Genomic DNA, 24,898 nt, shown 5'->3' with positions numbered 1-24,898 from the left:
TTCATTACATATATGAAGCCAGACCATCCAGCACCTTTAAAATTATCTAATACACCTCTTGTCTAAATCTGAGTATAAAAGAACGTCTGTAAAGGTTTTCATTAAATCGGGTAATGGAATAACCTAATCCCATTCAACTAGACTCTAATGTTGAAGACATTTTGACTCTCATCCAAATAGGTCCCTTAGTTCCGATTATCAGGAATACACTCCAGCATGCCGGAATAATAGAAGCAATTATGATTAGAAGTTACAAACTGTGATATCAAACCTACCTGTGCAAGAAATTCTCTGCTGATGGGTTTGGCCATCTTAATTAACTGTGACATGACAGGATCACCAACGCTAATCTACTTACACTAATGTAAACATATGTTAACTTTCTTACAAAATAAATCCTTAAAAGTTAATCTACTTGGGTAAGGTGAAGTGTGCACGAAAAGCACTGTACTTATCACTATACAGATAATAATAAAAAAAAAAAAAAAAGAATTAGAAGAAAAGAAGTTGTTTTCTCTCATCTTAAAAGGTTTGTTACCCAAAAAAATAAAAAATAAAAATGTATTCTGTTCCCTTAAAGCATGTTATACAGCACAGTGCTTGTGCTGTGTAATTTTTCTCTTTGTATCACCCAACATAACTGGTTGATCCTGCCTAGTTCTGTCCTCCCCCCTGTAACCTGGCCACAGTTCATCATGGCTGCTGAGCCCCGAAACCGTGGTCAGTTGATGTGCCTCAGTCATCCGCCGTCTCTTCTCTGTCTTTTCTCTCCCCCTCCTCCCTCCCTGTCAGCTGTGTCAGTGCCAATCGCTAAAACCCTGCTGCTAAAATTGTTTTCTTCCTATAATCCCTAGTATTATATAACAGTATGTGCCCCAGTGTATAATATATATATATATATATATATATATATATATATATATATATATATATATATATATATATATATATATATATATATATATATATATAAATAAAAGGAGCTGCTTGATACCCAATTTTAGAGCACCCCTCAGAGCTCACATGACCGTCCACAGCTCTCCGCTCTTCCTCCCCGCCAACGTCAGCTGAGCATTCTCAGCTCCGCCCGCTGTAGCTGTCGGATCGGGAAGACTGCGGCAGGTGGTCAAGTGATCGCTGAGGGGTGCTCTGAAATTAGGTATAATGCAACTTTTTTTTTTTATAAAATAACATGCACTGGGGCACATACTCTAAAATAACAGGGGATTATAGGAAGAACAGTGGCTTTACAACCACTTTAAACACAAAAGCCATTTTCATACGTACCATTGAAGGGAGATCTACAATACTCTCTATACCATTGGACTGCGTGGAGCCATTGCCTCGGTCAGTGGTGCGGCTGACCAGCATTCCTGCAAATGATGCTGCTAAAAGCATACAAAACAAAGAGGTACGTTACATTTAATGCCAAAAATTATGTGATAGCAGACCAAAATGTATTTTCACACTTAAAATCGGGGACACAATATCACTTACCAACAACACTCTGCTTTTAACTCTTACCTGTCCATTAGTCATTGAGGCTAGATGGCCAGCAGAATTTAGCAGCTTTAAAATGAATCAGTTAACTATGACTGATTTGCCTACCTAAATTTTTTTGCCCCCATATGATCACCATAATTAACACATGATCAGGAACCATGTTGACTGGCTCCCAATCATTGGTGTAGAAAAGTGGTGGTCAAACACAGGATTAGGACTATACACTACTGAGTGTTTCTAATTCTAATACAGAATGGATTAACATTTTCTAGACAGAGTGAACCATGCTGTTGAACATTAATCTACACCTTAGCCCTTGTACACACGGTCGGACATTCCGACAACAAAATCCGTCGGATTTTGTCCGAAACTTGTGTTGCATACACACAGTCAGACAAAGTTGTCGGAAAATACGATCGTACGTAACGCGATGACGTTATTTCGTTACGGCTAGAAGCCAATAGCTTTGGTCTAGGAATTTGATCTGAGCATGCGTGGCACTTTGTCCGATCGGAATTCTCTACACACAATCGGACAACGTCTGATCGGATCATGTTGTCGGAAAGTTTTAGAGCCCAGCTCTAAAAAACTTTGTCCGTCGGATATTCCAACGGAAACAGTCCGATGGAGCCCACACACAGTCGGATTATCTGACAACATGGTTCGATCGTACATTTTCCGTCGGAATGTCCGACCGTGTGTACAAGGGCTTATTTTTGTTGCATTGGACAGCATTATTAGCTCACAGAGCTAATGAGTTTTACTTGTTGACTGGAATTGCTCTTGAACACCCAAGCCAAAATCAGAGCATTTACTCCCTTTAATCTAGAAAGCACCCCCAGGGTTCACTGCCAGTGTACTTCCTGAAGCCTACAAAGTGCAATTTCTCTCTGCATCACCAATCACATTCCAATTTCATGGGCAGGTTGGAATTTAACAGGTAGCTGTACATTACTTCTTCTATTTACCCCCATCAAGGCTTATACACTTGTACTAAATTTGTAGGGTGCATCTCCTTTATGCAATACCAAGGTTTAATGCCTAATGAAGGCTTAAATACACCTTTGATATATGGCAAAAAAGTGGATTCAGATCTGTGCATTTACCTTCAATTTCATCATTTCGGATTTTCCGGATAGCAGCACGGATGAGCTTTCTCTCTTCATACTCACTGGCTCCTCGAAGCTGGGAAAAATAGAAAAGCAAAATGGATGTTTTGCATGGCACTCGCTATCAATACCATCTAATGTCTTCCTTTTGCAAAAAATAAAATATATATAATAATAATAATAATAATAATAATAATGAATCTGGGTTTATTTTCTCTTATGGAAAATATAAGTAGATAAATGCCTAGAGCAGCTTTATTACTAGGTGAAATTAAAACAATGTTTTCACTGAAAACCCTTTAAGTTAATCAGAAAATGAAAACTTACTGTAAGGCTCCATTGACATATATGCAGCACTGGTTTCTCTGCACTGTTCACTACTCACTGGTTTGCGTGCAATTCAGGTGCAAATTTAACACCGAAATGGCACCTGAAATCTGACTGAATAGCACCACTACCAGCCCGCAAATGTGAACCAGGTCCAATGAAAGCCGGTCTAGTTCACATGTTATGCAAATCGGATGCGGTTTAAAAACGCATCCGATTTGCATATATGTGAACCAAGCCTAACATTTATATACTGTATCTTTTCGAAACAATTGTCTACACGCTATGAAGTTACATCACTGTAAATCAACCCCAAACGCATGAGAATGCTCTTCCTGCAGGAGCGCATTCTTGTAGGTATACTCTTACAGATGGCAACAATGAGGCACAGTAAAGCCACTGGAGCCTAGAGAAGCAGCCCAAGTCCAAGATCATTTTTTTACCTCATTTCTCAATTATTTTTTGAGGGCATAAGCAGTCAGACCTTGCATTTTCAGGCAAACTCTGCTTCATGCAAATATCCATGAAGCACAATTTCACCTTGTTCTCATTTATCCAATCTGCCATCCAGGGGGTTTACTACTTTGTAGCAGATCTACAAAAAACAGACCTGATCAGAAGCAATACATACAAGGACTTTCCATCAGCAGGGGCCTGTCCAATTTATCAGAGCCCAAGTCACAAGTTTAAATGCAAATTGATATCATACCTTGTCAGCTCAAACATAATATAGTGACAGGAACACAATGCCTTGAAAAAGTATCCATACCCCATGCAATTTTCCACATTTTGTCATGTTACAACCAAAAAATGTAAATGTATTTTATTAGGATTTGCTGTGAGATAGTCCAACACAAAGTGGCACATAATTGTGAAGTGGAAGGAAAATGATAAATGGTTTTCAACATTTTTTTTTACAAATAAATATTTGAAAAGTGTGGCGTGCATTTATTCAGCCCCCTTTACTCTGATACCCCAACTAAAATCTAGTGGAACCAATTGACTTCAGAAGTCACTTAATTAGTAATGTGTCTAACTTAATCTCATAAATACAGCTGTTCTGTGAAGTCCTCAGGTGATTTGTTATAGAACCTTAGCCCCTGTTCACATTGCAGTGTTTAATCATGTGACTTAACAGGTCAAATCGTATGACAAGTTGCAGACTATTCCTGGCAATGGCACCGTGCCTATCAGTGCAACGCCGCACCGATTTGGAAAAGTAGTTCCTGCACTACTTTTGCAGATTTCGTTTGTGACTTCAATAGACATTTGTGCATGAAGCAACACAGATGTCTTTCGAGTAGTACCTGAAAATCGCACTGACTTGCTACTTTGAAATTGCACAACTTCAAGTGAAGTAGCACGATTTCAAAGTAGAATGAATCAATGGGAACCAGGACTTTGTGAACAAACAGCATCATGAAGGCCAAGGAACACATCAGACACGTCAGAGATAAAGCTGTGGAGAAGTTTAAAGTAGGATTAGGTTATAAAAAAAAAAAAAAAAAAAAAAAAAAAAAAAAAAAAAAACACTATCCAGAGCTTTGAACATCTCATGCAGCACTGTTCAATCCATCATGCGAAAATGGAAAGAGTATGGCATAACTGCAAACCTACCAAGACATGGCCATCCACCTAAACTGACAAACCGGGCAAGTAGAGCATTATTCAGAGAAGCAGCCAAGAGGTCCATGGTAACTCTGGAGGAGATACAGCGATCCACAGCTCAGGTGGGAGATCTGTCCATAGGACAACTTAATCATGCACTCCACTAATCTGGCCTTTATAGAAGAGTGGCAAGAAGAAAGCCATAAGAAGTCCCGTTTCCAGTTGGGAGAAGCCATGTTGGGGATGCAGCAAGCACGTGGAAGAAAGTCCTCTGGTCACATGAGACCAAAAATTTTAACTTTTTGGCCTAAAAGCAGAATGCTGTGTGTGGCAGAAAACACTGCACATCACCCTGAACACACCATCCGCACGATGAAATGTGGTGGTGAAAGCAGCATCAGGTTGTGGGGATGCTTTTCTTCAGCAGGGACAGGGAAGCTGGTCAGCATTGATGGGAAGATGGATGGAGCCAAATATAGGGCAATCTTGGAAGAAAACCTGTTAGAGTCCGCAAAAGACTTGAGCAGAGGTTCAACTTCCAGCAGGCCAACAACACTAAACATACAGCCAGAGCTACAATAGAATTGTTTTGATCAAAAGTATATTCCTGTGTTAGAATGGCCCAGTCAAAGACCAGACCTAAATCCAATTGAGAATCTGTGGCAAGACTTGAAAAGCGCTGTTCACAGATGCTCTCCATCCAATCTGACAGGGCTTGAACTATTTTGCAGAGCATGAATGGCCAAAAAGGTCACTCTCTAGATGTGAAAAGCTGGTAGAGACATCCCCAAAAAGACTTGCAGCGGAAGGTTGTTCTACAAAAGTATTGACTCCATTTTGAAAACCATTTATCCTTTTCCTTCCACTTCACAATTATGTGCCACTTTGTGTTGGTCTATCACATAAAATACATTTACTTTTTGGTTGTAACATGTCAAAATGTGGAGAATTTCAAGGGGCATGGATACTTTCTCAAGACACTAATTCTACTGTAAAAACATCAAAACGCTTCTCACATTTGAGAGCAATTTTAGCACATTCAATGAAAATAGTGTGGCTCCAATATTGTGATAAATTTTGAAAGCCTTTATACATGGAAAAAAAAAAAAAAAAAAAAAAAAAAAAAATTCTAAATATTTTTCCCAGCTTTTAATACAGAATTTTTTTTTTCAAAGCAGCGATGAAGAAATGGAAGATAAATGCAAGCAGTTTAGTTAGGAGTGATTTGAAGAGGTGAGCATTGGGTTGAAGTACGGTTTATGTTTCATTCCTATCATGCTTTACAGTAAGTTATGTACCAGTGTTGTGAGCTCCTCCACATCATTTATCTCCTGTAGCCTTCCTGCCAATGAATGCAGAGCCCGCTGCTGTTTCTCTTCCCTGAAAAGAAAGATTGTCCATGGATTATTAAAACATCTGCTGGGTAGCATGAACATGATGCACGTTTAGTTAAAAAAGGTACACTCTAGTAAAACATAAAAATATGCCTTTAATATGATTCGGAGAACACAACCACCTGGCCACCATATTCTGGAAATGAACTATGGATGCCACAAATGCAGTCCTTTCTGTTTACCACTTTCAACACTACCATCTGAGAGCATAGTACGGCACAGGATGGGAAAAATAGTTGCAGTTCTGTTATGAAGCAATGTAGAGGGGAAAAAATAAAATCAGATTTCAATTTTTATTATTTATTTTTAAAAAGGCACATTGTAGTGCATCTAAGTCAAAAACTGAAGATACCGATTGTAGCTCATCATTAGTGGTGGCTACATTCTTTCATTCAGGGTTGACCCTCATGACCTTGCCAGTACCATGCTTTCTGTCCTACAATGCTTATTGCATCTATGGAGGAGCAGCATTGTCAACTTAGGCCAGGAAGGATGCTCATCAGAACAACTCCCCCCCCCCCCCCCTTCATAACCTGGGAAAAGGGGGTGTTCTGTAGTACGAGAGCTAGCCAACAACAGCTTGCAGAGGAAGAGAGTACAGGAAGTTATGAGCTCTCTAACATAAGGAGGTATTCTTTGCACTTCACAAACCAATATAAAAACCTTATCAATTGTGTATTCAATTAACAGGCAATAAGGCAGACACGGATTGTGAGAGTTTACATATACTAAGTGAACTTTGCCAATTTAGCATATTTTCAGTGTTTTGTGAATAGCACTGTCAATCCATTGGTTAACTTGAAAGAAGAACTATGGGCAAAGCGCACCCCCTCTCCCCCCCATTGTGGATAGAGTAAGGGAGGGTTATAACCCCCATTGCTTTATTGTTTGCCACCTGTGTCCCATTGATTAGATTTCTCTTTACTTCCTGTCCCATAGCCAAAACAGGAAGTGGGAGGAAATCCCTGCAAATTCTGGGAATCCCTTGGGGGACCCCCAGGGCATCAGACCTAGTGTTCCCAATCAAAAATGTCCCCTCTTACTTTTCTGAGGAGAACCCAAAACTTGGGATTTTTCTTTACTTTCACTGCGAACGGTAAACAGAACAGAATCTCTCTAATGGGACAGCAATACAAACGGACAGGTGTTCTAATCCCTCTCCCTTCAAAAAAAAAAAAAAGGAGGAGAGAAGACTTTTCAGGGTGATTGGGTACTGTATACACATGAGCATCATATTCTGATAAAAAAAAAAAAAAAATCAAAAGCCCACTTTGCGATATTTGGCAATGCCAATCATAAAAGTTACTACAGTACAGTTCCATAAATCTATCTGCCCTCATGAAAACCGAAGTCTTTCTGATCTACGGTTAGTTTAGAGCAGCCTTTCTCAAGCTTTTCGATGTGGTGGAACCCTTGAAATAGGCATCTGTTCTCAGGGAACTCCTGCTAAAAGTTACGGTATCTACAACTCTTGATACTTTAGTGTGATGGTCAGTGGGAAGAATGCTTCCTACACTTGTGGTCATTGGGAAGCATTACCCGCTTACAGATAGCTAAAAGATCAATGGTGTCATTGGGAACTTATTTGAGAGTCAGAAATTGCTCATTGCTCAAGGACCCCTAGCAACCTCAGGGGGGACCATAGTGTTCCATGGAACCCTGGTTGAGAGAATTGAAGAAATATCTTATATTGTAGGCCATGCCAAACTGAGGCACAGTCAGAAGCGACTGCCTTGAGCACTTTAGCAGAGAAGGGCCCAAAAAGCTCATAGTCATTAGCAAACTCCCCGCCTTCTTGTAAAAGTAGACAAAGTAAAAAAGTAAAGAAATTGTCTGCCAACAATGCTCTATGGTACATCTCTTGTTTTTATCAAGCCATCTATGGCCAGCCTACGTGCACTGAGGCCCTGATCTGTATCTCTGAAGTTTTGGAAGCTTAATCCTTTAAAGATCAATGGCAACCAGTTGGGCTGGAAGATGACACTAGGAGGTATGCTTGTCCTCCCTCTGCTTGAAGCTGCTCCATTCTCTCCTAGCTGGCCACTACCTTGATTTGTGGACCTACTGCACACACAGGGAAGGGGGAAAAAAATGGACATCTACATTAACAAAAAGGGTGGTAGGGAAGAAAAAAAATATATATATATCTTACTACACTACACTAGATACAGTCATTGTACAGGTATGCAGGCATCCACAGGTGCTGCAGCTGTGCAAATACAATAGCCAACAATGGAGATTTGTCCATAGGGAAATCCATTGATATTCTCTTGTTGCAGGATGAGCAGGAGAAAATTAAACTGCATGCTTTGCTTTCATGCTAAAGAAACTGTTCTAATGCAACTGTTGAAAACTGTGTACCAACCAAGCTTTTATTTGGTTTCAAGACCAAAAAAAAAAAAAAAAAAAAAAAACTGTCAGGTGTCAGAGCCCAGTTAATTTATACATTCATTATTAGGAATGTCAGCAGCATAGCAACATTGAAAAAGGAAACAATGGTATAAGCCACATGAAGTTAAAGATTTACCTTCAGAGCTGCCAGGGAGATCTTCACTGGGCAGCCTTGCCTACACAGCCTTTGCTTGAAATGGTCCCAGCCATAGCTAGAGGTCACATATGTGCTGCTTACCCCAATCATTTATAGGGATGGGGGGGGGGGGGGGGGCATGCTACGTTGTATGGTTGCAGCTGGAATGAGTTTCAGAAAATGGGTGAGCAGCATGCATGCACGGTAGGACCTGGATTTTGACATGAGTTATGTGCAAAAGGATACGAGTCTGAGCAGGGCTGCACAATAAAGATTTTAGGAGGGCGACAGCAGGTAAGCATCTTGCATTTATGGGATAGGAGGTGGCAGAGTTTTAGGCCGGCCATACAAGGTTCAAATCTCGGCCAGTTCAGCAGGAACTGGCCAAGATTCGAATCATTTATAGGCAGGCTGAATGTACCAGGTTGATTGATCGATCAACTTGGGTTTAACCAACCTGTCGGATTCTCTTGCGATTATTGATAGTGGCTGCTGTAGCTCCTAGTGATAATCGTGATCTTCTCCCGACGGGGAAGGCTCCGTCTCCCCCAAGAAAGGACAATTGCAGATTCCCCAGTTAACACTGTCTGAATTGAGGGGGGGGGAATCATGGTTGCCCGTGGCAACCAGTGGTTGAAGGAAAGAAATTCTCACAGTGTATGGCATGTCTTACGGACTAAAAGTTATCTAAAGAGACAGCACTGCAATAGCTCCCTGTCTGGATGCTAACTTTGTTTAAAACTTTAGATAAAACTATCCAATAAGGATGAATTACTTGCGGGTTTAAATTGAGCATCAACTCTAAAGCTCTGTAAACAGGGTTTTTTTTTTTTTTGTTTGGTTCTTTCAACAAATTTAGAGTGGAAAATGTGACAATGACCCTAAGAGGTTCTGATGACCTAAACTACTGACCTGAATCTTTATTCAGCTGATCCTGTATACCAGGCACCCCAGCCAAACAAGATTTGCAGGTGAGCAACCTTGGTTTTCTGTACTGTGGTTTGGACCTATAGTTTGGTCAATATTTCACCCCCAGGAGTGTAAGCATACATATTATGCCATCATAGAATTACTGTTAGGCTCTATTCTTTTGCACTGCGCTATAAATCTGACAGTCATACTGTGCAGGTTACAGGGAGCCAATACAAACATTGACTTATGTACTTAATTAGCTTTAAGAAAAAAAAAAAAAAAAAAAAAAAAAAAAAAAACAACGTTTTGACTTGGATAAAATGGCAAACTAATTACCTGTCTGCAGTTCCGTTTAAGGGTTTTTACATTTAAGACTTAAAAAGGGAAATCATCCTACCCACTATCAATGCATTTAAAAAAGGTATTCAAAGGTTTTTTTAAAAAGTGTCCGAGAAACTTTGTCTTAACTGGATAATAGCCAGTTTAAGCGGTGTGGAAAAAATGAAAAATAGAAGCCGATTGGCTGCTTTAGACAACAGACCCAGTTAAAACAGAATTGGTCTAAGACACTTTTTAATTATTCACTCTAGTGTGTGCGTATGTATAGATATAGATATAGATAGAGATCTCTATCTTAGTAAATTACAATTCGAGGTAAAACCCACCAAACTTGCTTACTACATGTGTAAGTTCTGCTTCCTGCTCAGTAATATACAGTGACAGTACTACAGTATTCCTGTCTTTTAGTGCAAGCCTATGGGTCAGCAAGAGGACCACTTAAGAAGCAATACCAACAACATGCAATAAAATGTGGAACAAGTATGTAAAATTTTATAGTCTTAAAATATTACTTTTTATGATGTTACAATTAATCAATGCCGACACTAACAATGCACTAAAGCTTCCCTTTAATGAAGGGCCACTAGAGGACAAAGACATGAACTAACCCAGGCTGATTCTCCTTATCCTCTTGTCCTCTCTCCGATCTGAAGCGTTTAGAGGCCAAGGCTTCCTCACATCTCTCCAACTCTTTGTTGCGTAATTCTCGAATCGCCGAGCGGATCACCCGCCTCTCCGCCAGGTCCAGGGTCACCTCCAGCTGCAAGAGGGGGAAGAGATATACATATACGGTAAGCCTTGTGCCAAAAGTGAAAATGTGCATCGGGTTTTGAAGGATTTCTACAAAGTAAATTGTTAAGAAAAGCCTGACTGGATAAAGAACGACTCAGATTTTCCATATTCAAAACAAACAAGGCCTTTAATTTCAACAAAATTTGTTTATGGAAAACCGGATTTTCAGCCCATGACTGCATGGAAGAAAAAAAAAAAAAAAAAAAACCCTTTGGCTGTTGATAAATTATCTCAGGTCACCTGCGGAGCAAAGCAATAAATGAGACTGCACAATTATTTTGCTTCCTGCACCAAAGCAGCGGTCAGCATGATGGGTTGTCAGATAGGGCACATGTTGGCAGATCATATGCTTTTAAAAAAATTAAAACAAAAAAAAACAAACACACACCACACACACCAAACCACCACCACTACTAAGTAAAAGCTTAGTTCACTGTTCTTTACATTAGGTAGAGAACTGAACCCTCCAAGGTACATAGGAAATCCAGTGCAGAGAATGCTGCCAAGCCATTTCTATTACTTGCCCAAAGCAGTGCTGATAGTGCCCAGCATTAAAATAGTCATACATGACCCAAGGAATTGGGCATAGTAACAATCGCACTCTGAAGAGGTTAAAATCAGAATCTACACTTTGAGTGCCTTGACACCTACTATATTATACAGGCTTGTTTAACCACTTGCTTACTGGGCACTTAAACCCCCCCTCCTGCCCAGACCAATTTTCTGCGCTGATGCACTTTGAATGACAATTGCGCGGTCATACAACACTGTACCCAAATGACATTTTTACAATTTTTTTCCCCACAAATGGGGCTTGCTTTTGGTGGTATTTAATCACAGCTGGGGTTTTTATTTTTTGCTAAAACAAAAAAACATGGAAAATAATAAAATAAATCATGTGTAATAGTTTGTTATAAAATTTTGCAAACAGGTAATTTTTCTGCTTCCTTGATGTGCGCTGATGAGACAGCACTGGTGAGCACTAATAGGCACAGTTAAGGCGGCACTGATAGGCACAGATAAGGTGGCACTGAGGGGGACAGACAAGTCGGTACTGATAGGCACAGATAAGATGGCACGGATGGGGGACGCTGGTAGGCACTGATAGATTGCACTGATGTGTAGCAGCACTGTCCAGGCACTGATAGATGGTACTGTGGGCACTGACAGATGGCACCGAGTATCTGGGCACATCGCAGTGATCGGGACTGATGTGCCGCTCACTGCTGCCAGTGTTCGGCTTTTCTTTTTTCTGCTTGAGTTGTCTGACTCAGATGTATCAGGGCTGCTGAGCACTGACACCGGAGTCATCCTTGGTGCCTTAGTCATCCGAAGCCTGCTCTGTGTCTCCTGTATGCTCTTTCCACTCCCTTCTCTGCCTGACAGCACCCCGATCCTCTCCTTTCTACTAAAGTTTCCTCTGCCCAGTGAATAAAAATGTACTGTATAATACAGGGGTGCCCAACCAGTGGTCCGGGCGCCACATGTGGCCCACGGAGCCCCCTGATGTGTCCTGCAACCTCTGTGGGATGCCAGATTGGCAAGCCCAGATCATAGGTTGCAGACCCACCATCCCAGAGCATCTGTGTTGTTAATGAAGCTGGCAAAGGAAGCAGCTGTGGAGAAGTTGTATAAGCTGATGCTTCTTGTATAGCTCCATCTGCACTCTACCGGGGAGAGCAACAGCAGGTGATACCTGAATAGAAGACTGTTCTTAAAGGTCAGTTTATTACATAGAGATGGAGATATAGATATAGATATCTCTATCCGTGCAGTGGTTACTGGGCTGCTTTCAAACTGATTTGCTGGTGCAGTGCACCTTCAGGTTACCTGCACTGAGACAGACTTCTGTTACTGCCTGCGGGTTTGGTGAGCTTTCAGAAAGTGAACCACACCTGCAGGATATAATAAAAGTCTATGGCAAAGTGTAGCTAACCCGCAGGAAAGACACAGGTGCACTGCGCTGCGTTCGTGTGAAAGGCCCCTTTCACACAACGGGTCCAACTCAATCGAACCCTCCATTCCCCTTCACCTCTATGAAACGGCAGATGTAAACCGATTTGAGTCCTTTTACACCCGCCTACCTCCAATCTGATTTGCAAAAAAAAAAAAAAAAAAAAAAAAACCCACACACAAACCGAAAGGGATCAATCCCCTTCCGTTAGGGCAGATCAGAGGACCCATAGGAGTAGAGTGGGCTGTGTCCGTGTCCACTCTGCACGGACCTGTCATCCGCCTGCTCTGCTCATTGTGACTGGTTACCAAGTCACTTAGAGGGATTCCACCTACAAAAAAAAAATATTAAAAGCCAGCAGCTATAAATACTACAGCTGCTGACTTTTAATAAATGGACACTCACCTGTCCCGGATTCCAGCGATGCCGGCAGCCGAGGCCGATCGATCGCTCGGCTCTCGGCTGCTGCTGCCACCATTCTAGGTGAGGGAATCAGGAAGTGAAGCGAATCGGCTTCACTTCCCGATTCCCTACTGCGCATGCGTGAGTCGCGCAGCGCAATAGGAATTGTCCGCGCTGTCTCTGAGACCCGTGTGTGTCCCAGCAGACAGCGCGGCAGGACAGGAAGAGGCATAGACTCCCACGGGAGTCTATGCCCGGAAGTGGGTGTAAATACCTGTCTTTGACAGGTATCTCCACCCCCCTCCCCCCTGAAAGGTGCCAGTTGTGACACCGGAGGGGGGGGGTTCCGATCAGCGGAAGTTCCACTTTAGGGTGGAACCCCGCTTTAGGTGGACCTTGCTCTTCAAAAAGGTTGGGCACCCCTGGTATAATAGCTTACTTCAGAGCGCTGTTTGGTGCTCATGCGACTGCCCATCGGTCTCCTCCTCTCCTCATCTTGGCTGACATCAGTGGGGGTTTCCCAGCACCTCCTCCTGCAGCTATCACATCGGGAGAGGAGACTGGCGGGTACAGCTATTATACAGCGCATTTTTATTAAAAGACATTCACTGGGGAGCTTACTGTTATATATCAGATTCAACTGTAAATAACTTAAAAAAGTTTACACCAACACTTTAAGCCTGTACACATGATCTGAAAATTGGACAAAAAAATAAAATAGTGATTTAGAAGCGATCGTATGATAAACTGGATTGTGAATACAGAGCTTTCGAGAGCCGATCACGACAGTTTATCCGATATTATCCAATCGGACAAAAAAATAAATTCTCGTACTATACCAGATGGTATGATTTTCATTTAAATATCAGTACAGCTGTCATCCGAAAATACAATAGAAATACACTACAACACTTAATTTTTATTCTGTCGTACAAGAATTTTAGTAAACTTTTCATGTTCGATATGTGACTAGCATGCGAGAAGGAAATGAAAAAGGAAAAAAAAAAAAAAAAAAAAGGAAAGATCTGTCGTTCAATTTTTGGATTGTGTGTTCAGGCCATTACTCATTAAAATTACATTGCTCGGCCATTACCCAAATTTAACCCCAAACCTTCTCCAGAAATCGCTTTTTGGTACCCTCATCAGGCTCATAAAATGCAAGAGATGCGGTAGAGGGATACGTTCCTATTGATGTAGACACCTCCATAACTACATCCAACAAGAAGTCCTTCTCTGGCCCAACATGGGGGGGGGGGACTTATGATGATGGGAACAAGAACCTCTTCCCCACAACCCTGGCTAGTGGTTATGGGGGTCTGCAGGCGTGGGTCTTATTGGAATCTAGAAGCCCCCAAACAGGGCCCACAGATCCTCCCCCCCCCCACCCCGTGTGAATGATTATTGGGTACAAAGTGCCCCTACTATTCAACAGTGTAAAAAGTAAATAAAAACCCAAAACACTTTTTTTTAAAAGGAAAAGTACCCAAAAGGGCCTGGTATGCATTGGTGGGGGGCACCCCATTTTTTGCAATTAGTTTTAATTTCCGGCATTCTAATTTTTTACATGAGGAGTCATTATTGGTCTTACAATGACAGGAGTCATTGGTTAAGGATGTGGTGGCTGGCTTCCAGGCCTGCTCCTTAATCTGCTATTCTTCACACAGAATTTGAATCGGTCGCTCAATTTTCGACTGATGTGATTTCAAATCGTTAAGAAACCAAAATGAAACAAAATTTATATAACTGTACAGCACAAAAAAAAAAAAAAAAAGAAGAAGAAGAAGAAGAAGATCACGTTGATCAAAGCCATAGTCGTAACAAAGTCGCACTCATCCAAAGTCGTATCAAAATCAAATGAAGTTGCATGGAAATTGGTTCAGTGACAGCAGTGGGAGTCATTAGCTCCCACTGATGTCAATTACAGACTGAGAAGGGAGCAGGGCCGAGCTGCGCGCTATGAACACACACAGCTGGCTTGAGAGTGAGCCTGCACAAGGGCTCCTATAGCAGGCAGCTTGCCATGGTGGGCACGAGCCAGGAGTGCCGGCAGGGGATCCAAAAAGAGGAGGAGGATTGGGGCTGCTCTGTGCAAAACCATTGCAAAGAGCAGGTAAGCAGGTAGGCATCAGCTGTTTACTATTTAAAAAAAAAAAAAAATGAAAGTTTAAAATCATTTTAACAAGTGAAGGATAAGGAGGCCTGGCCTGGTAAATGCGCCTTTGAAAACCATTTAAGCAGTGTGAGCCCCCGTACTCCTACGCAGACAGGTTCCTTTAAACTGGGATGTCAGGCATTTATAGATGCAAATGGTGGGAGATTTCCCAAGTTTGCCCTTATATCATTCTCCTGTAATCTCCTGCACAGCAGCACTCAGGCTGTGTCGGGGAGGGACAGTTCTAGGAGCCAATCGGCTGAAAGTACATGTACTGACTGAACATGCTGACCAGAAGAAGAAGAGCATTGATCTCAGAGTGCTGCATTAAAAACCGCTTTGTAGATTTAAAAAAGGAGAGGGAAGGGTGTTGTCCACCAAGCTGTGCTGCTGCAGTGGAGGTCAAGAACCCAACTATGCTTTCTGGCAGGGGTGCCTGCATCATGCTGAATTGAATGGAAAATCCTTTTGGTGGTGAAAGTGCTCCCATTTATGCATTAGACCCCCCATTAGATTTTCTGCAGATTTTTATCTTCCAATTTACCAAAACCATAATATGGAGGTGAAACCTTAAGAGTTTCAATTTGTATGCAATCAGGCAATCCCTTACACTACATGGTTTTGGTAAATCCGTAGACAAAAAATCTGCAGAAAATCTAATAGCGTGTATGGGGCTTTAAACTGTATTTGCAGGATTGCCTGGAATTCAGCTTTATAGCTATTAAACCTGACTTTTTGTAAGAAATGCACAAACTGAAGACCTGCACAAACAAACCACAAAACAATTTGTCCTGACATGTAATAATCACCAGCGAAAGCAGCTTTCTAAGGATTTTTATCTCCTGAACATCTTTATTTGGAGCTTCGGGCTGTCATAGCGAGCACACCATTCTTTGCTGGGGAAGTGGTGTGCTGCAAAACATGGCAGGATGTGGAATGCAGACAAAAATAGAAGAATGAAAAAAAATAAAAATAAAATAAATAAGCCTGTACAAGATTTTAACTGCATAACAGTTTGTTTTTAGGTCTACTTATAGATCGGCTAGGGAAAAAAGACTTGGCAACAAAATCGGTGAATGTTATGGTTGATTCCCCCTCACTGATAAGTCTGTATTTCCAGTCATTATGCAATAATTCTAAATAAACTGTACAAAATTCGACCAAAATAAACAAACAAAATCAATTCACCATAAAACCCAAAGGGAGCGAGCGGAATGACTGAACATGGAGATCTTATCTCATTCTTTGACCAATCTGTAAAAGTTTGATATAAAAAAAAAAAAAAAAAACATATTTATATCTTGCGTACCTTTGTTTAATATGTGCCTTCAAGAACTGTCTAGCCAAGGACATAGCCCCATACGTGTCTTGTATGCTGTACCCGGGGTTGCAATAAGGCAGACATGAGGTGGAAATAGGGAGGGTGGTGGAGAGGGGACATCATGAGCTCTACCTTCTCCAATCAGAGAATGTCTTGTATTATTTGAAAAAAATACAAGGTGTTCTCTGAATGGTGGAGGTACCAAGCTAACAACCCCTCATGTTCAGTAGGGAAGCTGGAGGACCCATAAGATCACACTATTACCATATGTATTGCAGTGATTTTTAGCATTCACAGTGGTCCTTCAGGTATCAGATACATATATGAAGCCAACCTGGACCAATTTAAGTTTTCAAACAAGGTCATTCCTGGAGTTTGATTTTATTTTAGCTTCCAGTACACCAGGAGAAAGTCGGCCGATTCTACTGGAACTTTTGAGCTCTTGTAACTTTCGGTCCATTAATGCCACAATTTGAGAGGAGATTATTAGCTTTCTCATCCAGCTTCCTTGAGCTACAAAATCCCCCCCAGCTAAAGAAATGGAAATGAGGAGAAGAAAGTGCTTGTAGTCTACAGCTGGCAACAAATTATACATTTTTTTGGTCAGGTTTTCTTTAGATTTACCTTTAAACTATATAGTGCAAGGGCCTGCCTGATTGCAACTTGCATGCAACTTGAAAGTGTTTAGGTTTGACCTCATATGGATTTGGTAAATCTAAAAAAGGAAAATTGTACAAGAAAATTGTATAATGTGTAGCCAGCTTAACTCAGGAGAGTAGCTCTGGGTGACAACGCTACATACTGCATAAAGAGTAATCTTAAAGCAGAGTTCCACCCAAAAGTGGAACTTCCGGTCATTTGTTTCTTCCCCACGTCAGAGGCCACATTTGACAGGTATCTTGTGCCTACTTCTGGGAGCCACAGCCATCGATGTCACCGCCCAGCTCCCCCCCTCCTTCTCCCTGTCGCTGGGCCAGTAGAAGACAGGGCCCTGCACAGTAGAGTTCCCGGCGTGGAACCGTAAGGACAGCTGATGGAAAGATCAGCTTTGTGCCGACATTGTTGGACTCCAGGACAGGTAAGTGTCCTATTATTAAAAGCCGGCAGCTGCAGTATGTGTAGCTACTGGCTTAGTATTGTTCAGTTGATGCGGTTTTCAGGCAAGTTATGTGTTTCTAGACCTGTGCGTTTGCATGCAATTTTCATGCATTTTGCTTAATTTTTTTCCCCCCCCCTTTAAAAAAACCTGAATAGCTTTTTAAAAGCGACGCTAAAAAGGTTCCTTTTTTTTCTTGCAACATCATCATACTTACCTCCACTGTATAGCTTGTTTTGCACAGAGTGGCCCCGATCCTGCTCTTCTGGGGTCCCTCGTGGCTCCTCCCCACATCGGATAAACCCCTGGGAGAAGCGCTCTGGGGGGGGGGGGGGGTGTTGTGTATGGTTACCTTGCGGGGCAGGCTCCCGAGTCTGGCATTCGGCGTCCATAGAGGCCAGGATAGAATGCAGGACTCGGCCTCGCCCCCCGATGCTTGCATCATTGGATTTGATTGACAGCAGTGGAAGGCAATGGTTGCACTGCTATCAAGCTATCCAATCAAGAGCAGAGAACCCCAGGCAGAGAGCGCATCCCCGTGAGTCAAGTTTGAGGGGTTAGGCAAGTAAAAACGGGGGGTGGCGGGTTGGGATCACTGACAGATGTTCTTTCACCTTAACGCATACAATGCATTAAGGTGAAAAAAACATGAACCTTTACAAGCCCTTTAAGGAGCGGGCCATGAAGCCGACTGCAGCACCCTTAACAACCGATGAGTCATCAGCAATAAGAAATAAACACACACACACACACACACACACACACACACACGTTTTCCCTTTTTTTTTTATTGCTGCCAATTCCTTTTACATGCAGCTGTCTGAAGGGAAGCCCGCTGACAGCTGAAGACTCATTGGTTGTCAAGGACGCAGCGGCCATCTTCCCAGTCCTTAACCAACTATACAAAAAAAAAAAAAACATCGCAAATGCAATAATTTTTGGTGTGGGTCCATTGAAGTCTGACACACAAAATGCAATCTGCTGCTGGAAAGAAAAGTCCCTGACCCTTGCCAAAAATGCACTGGCTGAAAAATGCATTGGTGTGAACCTAGGGTAAGCATTGTCACTCATGATAGCGGTATCTGTTGCAACACCAGGTGCAAATAAAGAAAAAAAAGAGGGAAAAAAAAAAAAAATATATATTTTTTTGCAGCCACTACATCCAATGATTGAAAATCTACAATATAGTAGAGGGGGTTTAGATTTAATACATCAATAGTAGTGCAAGTAGTATGCTCCTGTTACAACACCAAAACTAGTTAAACTGATCAGCAACTTGAAATTTTCACTCCTAAACATTTAAAAATCTGATAATGTAGTCGCACTACAATAAAGAGCTTCCTGCACTTCAAAGTCAATTCTTAGGGCACACGGGGAAGCAACATTCCAAATAATGTTCCCGCACAAACTATTTCATGATAAACATCCACGCTTTTACTAAATCTTAAAGCAGATAAGATCTTGGCAGCAGTATAGCTGCAATCTAATGGAGTTACGTAGCAACGTTTCCAATCTGTAAGAATCGTTCCTCGAGCCAGGATGATTGTTACAGATCGAACGTTTTTACTGCAGAGAATTCATTCAGATGCCAAAAACTGTTCTGTTTTAGTGGAATTTTTAGAAAAGCACCTTGGGTCAGCACAGTTTTGAAATTAAACTCGTGCTTATATTTAATGAAGACAAGACCAAAAGCACAGAAAACCACAACCTCAGAAACCATTCATTGGTCTAATTATGTTAAACGAATAAAAGCTTTAAAAAAAAAAAAAAAAAAAAAAAAAAAAAAAAATGTAATTGACTTAATGGGTAGCTTGCACATCCCCGATTTTATCCAGATATCATACAGAAGGTTGGGAACCAAAAAAAAAAAAATAAAAAAAAAAAAGGAGTGGGCATGTCAGTACCAGCTTAAAAATCGCCTAAGCCTCAAGGACTACTGCTCCCTGCAGATATTAGGCTAAAAGTCACGTGTCTCAATATTAGTACAGCTAATTCGCTTTTCATCTTCTCCAACCAGATCAAGGCCAAAGCCAGCCTAGAAAGCCAAATGAGGCCGTGGCTAAGGTTGGACACGCACATGGGAGAATGATCACAAAAGATTCAACAGTTTTTGGACAGCAAAATACTTAAACTACAAAAAAAAAAAAAAAACGTGATCACAAAAATCTTGGTTTTTATTTCTACCTGTCTTCACTTTCTCAGCTTGACACAAGACTGCCGCAGAAATCAGTTTATTTTTCAAAAAAACACCATCCACTGCACAAAAAAAAAAAAAAAAAAAAAAAAAAAAAAAAAAACACATATCTTAATGTAGCCCAACAAACTGAATGGCAGGTACCCGCAGTTAACGTATTAGTTTGGTAGCATGCCATCTGAAATAAATGGCAATGGAACGCACTGGAATATGCATTTTGCAGTAAACTGTTTGCTGCACCCCCGTTCATAAGTCTGAATGGGCCCCAAGTGCAAGGCTTCCCTTAAAATCCTTGGCAAGGCACATACTTGCCTCTCGAATATTAAAGGAAGAAGGAGGTGGATGTTTTTTTCCTAGTGTGGTTTATAAATGGGGTTTCACAAAAACTCAGGCAGACAATACACCTGTGAAATGCTGTAATCTGAATGGTCATTGGACAGCCCAGATTTCTCTCACAATGTAGATCAAAAGAGTGGATCTCTGTACCTTGTGATTGCTATGCACCAATCACAGCCAACAAAAGTAAACACTGGTAGTGCTTACAAACAAACATTCTGCTTGTTCACAAGGAAGAATTGACCAGCAATGGCTCTGGGATTTATTTTTTTTATTCTAAAAAGGGAAAAAAATAAATAAATAAATAAATAAATAAATAATATATATATATATATATATATATATATATATATATATATATATATATATATATATATATATATATATATATATATATATATATATATATATAAGCAACCCCACTTATTTTTTTATTTTTTTTGCTCTTTTACCTTAAAATAGTAAAAAATAAAACCACAATAGCTCGTAAAAGCAGAACTCGAGGATAAGCACATTTTGCCTAAAAATATAAGTCCTGTGTCTTATTTATTAAATGCGCTTTGTGCATTTCCTCCAGATCTGTGCAGTAATCCAGGGTGAAACTTTGCCTCTGTGCAGGAATTTTCTGTAATAAAAGACCGGTCACTGTCACGCTCTATGTACAGGGTGACTGGCCTTGGCTCCGTCCCCTCCTGTAGTTTTCTGCAGGCAGCCTATATTGGGTGGGGCCTGCTGAGCCCCTGACACAGCTCTGTGCTCGCTACAGGGAGCTCTGACAAGGGTATCTTCCCGACAACCCTGTGCAGGGGTTGTGGGGGTCTGAGTCAAAACGGCAGAATAGGCATTCGGCGGTTAGCTTTTGTCACAGGTGGAGTTTTTTGGGGGGGGTTTTTTTGGGTGTGGCAGAGGTCATGATTGATGATGGATCTACATCTGGGGACATTCTGTAATAAAGTAATTGTCAAAAATTGCCTCCTGTCTATATTAATTTTTGACACTTTGACAGATTCTGATAAGCCCCCTGCCAGGGCTAGCGCCCCCCTTTTCCTGACCTGTCAGGCTGCATGCTTGGGGTCTGGTATGTATTTTTTTGGGGGAAGGCCCACGTTTAAATTTTTGGTATTGCCAAAACTTTAAATGTCATTTGTTTTTCATTATGAAAAGGCCAACTTTGCTGCAGCAGGTTGTATACATGGTACAGATGCGCCAATTTACAGGCAGACTAAGGGGACCCCCTGGCACTAGATTTCAAAAGGAATCTTTTGTTTCACTTTAAGCAGAAAGCGTAAAAAAAAAAAAAAAAAAAAAAAAAGGGCAAAGCTTTTGCATTGATACATGTCCCCAGGGCAGTACCCAGGCCCCCTTACCCTTTTTATGGCCAATAACTTGCAGATAAGCCTTCAAAATGGGGACTTTAAGTTTGAGTCCCATAAACTTTAAAGTGTTGGGGTCAGAACGGAACATGGGGGGTGTTTGACCAAACTACACCTATGGCCGCCTCCAAATTATCCTCCAGGTAATTTTTATTTTTTAAAGCTCACAGTAAACCTAAGAAATACAGATAGAACATGCATATCACTTTCATAGAGCATCTGGGGGAAATTATACCAAGTATCCAGCACTGCAAAAGCCACCTAGTCACTACAGTTTCCACTTTAACTACAGCTGCAGCTATGACCTTTGACATCACAGGACTCAAATGACTTTATGCACAACCTGTACTGTAGATCAAATTCCTAAATAACCACATAAAAAGGTTCAAGTGATGGCCTTTACACTGTACTTCCAAATTGGATATCTTCTGCAGACTTGCAGTTTTCCGTGGCATTCCTACAGTGAGAGGAGGTTGTTTTTCGAATAAGATTGCTCATTGTAGGAGAATGTGTCCCATAGCGTATGTACAGTGCAGGGGGCATAAGTGTTGCAACACAAAATGCCTTTGTATTACAGGAATGCTGAAAACTCCTGTACATAGCATCCAAGGAGAAGAGACAAAATGTCAGATAGTGACCTACAGAAGTTGGAATGAGTTTATGGAATATTTGTCATGGTCTCCGAAATTTGACAGCAGAGCTTGCTTGAAAATGTTACTTCTTTGCCTGTTCTAGAAGCAACAGAATGAGTAACCAAGTCCAAGTTAAGAAAAGATACTGCGATGCAAAGGAAAACTCATACACCAAGTTTATACAGTGTTGAATCATCATCGGTTAATAGGGAAAGTGATTTTATACCAACATATTAATGTGAACACCAAAAACTAGTAAAATTGATGCCTCCATAAAATGCACTAAAAGCCACAGTGCTGTTCAGAATAAGTGCAGAACTAGACAATAAAGGGCTTCCATTTCAAAAGTAGATTTTGAGGCTAGTATTTTTTGACGCAGAAATATTTATTTTAGGTACATATATAGCGCCATTGTGTTACGCAGCACTTTACATATGTATTGTATATGCACATCAGTCCCTGCCCTCAAAGAGCTTTCAATCTAAGGTCCCTAACTCACATTCATACAAACACATACTAGGGCCAATTTAGATAGGAGCCAGAGCATGGGAGGAAACACACGCAGGCACAGAGTGAACATGCAAACTCCAGTCAGGTAGTGCCGTGCTTGATCTTCACCACAGTAAAGGCAAGGATGTAAAACAAGTTAAAGCAAAACTCCACCCAGAGCAAAAATACTCCAAAAGCAAGAGTAAAGCCTTTACTTACCACAATCTTTCTTCACTTTGCAGTTTTTTTTTTTTAGATACATTCTACTTAATCCTTAATCTATTCCAAAAAGATCATGGGAAATGAGACAAAAACACACCAACTTCCATAGGGTCCCTCACAGAACCGTATTCTTTGGCCAGGCATAGCTGAACTGGGACTCAGTGATGCCATAGAGACTAAAACTTCACTTTGAGCTATCAGCATTAAAGAATTTTATTTTTTTTTTTAAATCATTCGCCTTCTATAGTAGAATGTTAAAATTAAACATTCACGTAAATAGCGCCGCTTTCATTACTATTTTAGAATAAAAGTTAGCTTATATGGCTTGTGCATTCCCATCTTAGGTGTGGGCAGGTGAAGCCACATCATACAACTTCCTTGGTTACGGTGCTGCTGTATTACCGGCATGCACTGCCATTCTTGCGCATGTGGCGTACACTTCTGATGTTGCCATCACCAATGGGCGGCGAAGTGCCCGCCCCTGTTGTGATGGCAACAAAGCCCTCGGCACTGCCCAGCGACTCCTGGGAAATGATGACAGACATCTCCCAGGAGAACTAGCGAGCACGGGTGCCGTGGGAAATTAGGTCAGGCGCCTTGGAGAGGAAGAAGCAGGATTACGAGGGGCCCCCTAGCAATAGACCTGAAAAGGTGAGTAAAGAAAAAAAAAATAAAGAAAAAAAATCCAAAACGTTGTAATTTAGAGAGTGTAATGTAAAAGGGCCTAGGGTAGGTCATTGTGCTCGGGACTAGAAGCTAAAAAGCTCAAAAGAAAAAAAAGAAAAAAAAAAAAAAAAAAACCCTCACACAAAATGTTTGAGGATAGATTTTAAATATATTTAAAAAGTGTTAGTTCACCTTAAAATAAATAAAATTAAAGCGGTTCTGCACACTTTTTTTTTCTTTGGACATGCGTTTTTTCCAAGCTGTAAATAGTTGCCAATGCCCCTTTATTTTTTTGGCTCCTACCTTGCACTGTCCGCTGTTCTCCCTTATCTCTCCCTGCGGCTATGGGTGGGGTTTCTGCGGGGATCAGCATCATTTCTGCTGATCTCCGCACTGTCTCCTGGGATATCATATAACTAATCCCAGGAGTCATTGCGCCTATCCGAAGTGAAATCTTGCGAGATTTTGACGACGTGACATCACGCTGCCTGTTGTCCTGGCAACATTGCAAAATAACAGCTCGTAGCTGTAGCTACAGAGCGTGCGCAGGAACCAGCAAGGAAAGGAGGAAGTGATTGCTTGTGGGCTTCAAATGCCCACAAGCAAAATGACATTGGCTGAAAAAAAATTGTATAATGAAAAATTTCACTGAAAAACGGACATGGATAGCGGGAGAAGGCAGGAAAAGTAAGCTTATTTTTAAGCACAATCGATTTTAAACATCCAGAAAAAAAAAACAAACAAACAAACAAACAAACAAACAAACAAACAAACACACACACGTCGTTAGTGCAGAACCGCTTTAAATATTCTATGCAGTCCATGAATAGTTTCATAATTCTAAACAAATCCACCTTTAAAAATATAAAAATTTATGCTCCTCCCATACCTGTAGGCTTTTTGTGAACCAAGTAAATCCTGCCCCAAACGCTTCTAATATTTTTTCACAGCTCTGTTCTTTCCCCAAGGTGGACCAGCCATGAGGGTCTCAGCAGCTGTAACGGGAGAGCTGAGGTCATCTGCGGCAACAAGAAACAGTGTTGCACATGTTCAGGGCAAGCTCCTGTACTGAAAGGGGGTACTTGTCCTAATGGCTGGTCTGTCCACGATAGTATAGGATGGAGTTGTGAAAAATCTCAGAAGTGTTTGGGGTAGACTTCACACTGTTCACTAAATGCCTACAGGTACTGGAGAAGCATATTTGGATATTTTAATAAATCTGATTGGTTTAAAATTAGGGAATAATGTTAATTAACTGCAGAGTATTTTTTTTTTTTTTTTTTTTAAACCCTTACAAAATTCTCAAAATAATTCAAAATCCAAATTCCAGCCACCCCCTTACATATTAAACATGCTGTATTTTGTTATGTTAGGGTTAAGGTATGCAACGGTGCTGACATTTCTATGTATATATCCTGCCCTAGTTCAGATTTTCAATAAGATTGAGGCTCAGCTATTTGCAGCATCCATGCAAATAATGATGGTCTGGTGTACTTATAAGCCACAAAGAAATTAATTGTATCTGTCACATTACAGTGCTGTTCTGCGCT

General features: G+C 41.0%; 1 protein-coding gene across 3 annotated transcripts in view; it reads right to left on the bottom strand.

Moving 5' to 3' along the window:
• Positions 1-24,898, bottom strand: part of SMTN (smoothelin) — a 220,693-nt gene that overhangs the window by 120,616 nt on the left and 75,179 nt on the right. For 2 of the 3 annotated variants that reach the window (XM_077461184.1, XM_077461186.1), the window contains exons 2-5: positions 10,328-10,479; positions 5,846-5,927; positions 2,610-2,688; positions 1,288-1,388 (exon numbers count right to left, since the gene is read on the bottom strand). In XM_077461184.1, coding sequence (XP_077317310.1) covers positions 1,288-1,388; positions 2,610-2,688; positions 5,846-5,927; positions 10,328-10,479 — 414 coding nt within the window. The remainder of the gene's footprint in view (positions 1-1,287; positions 1,389-2,609; positions 2,689-5,845; positions 5,928-10,327; positions 10,480-24,898) is intronic. The other variant, XM_077461185.1, reaches the window with a different exon arrangement.

This window comes from Lithobates pipiens, unplaced genomic scaffold (assembly GCF_037356315.1).
Source record: "Lithobates pipiens isolate NorthernLeopardFrog02 unplaced genomic scaffold, aLitPip1_a1.2 Scaffold_3, whole genome shotgun sequence".
NCBI lineage: Eukaryota > Metazoa > Chordata > Amphibia > Anura > Ranidae > Lithobates > Lithobates pipiens.
Note: the sequence above shows the minus strand (reverse complement) of the source record. Positions and strands in the feature narration are given on the sequence as shown.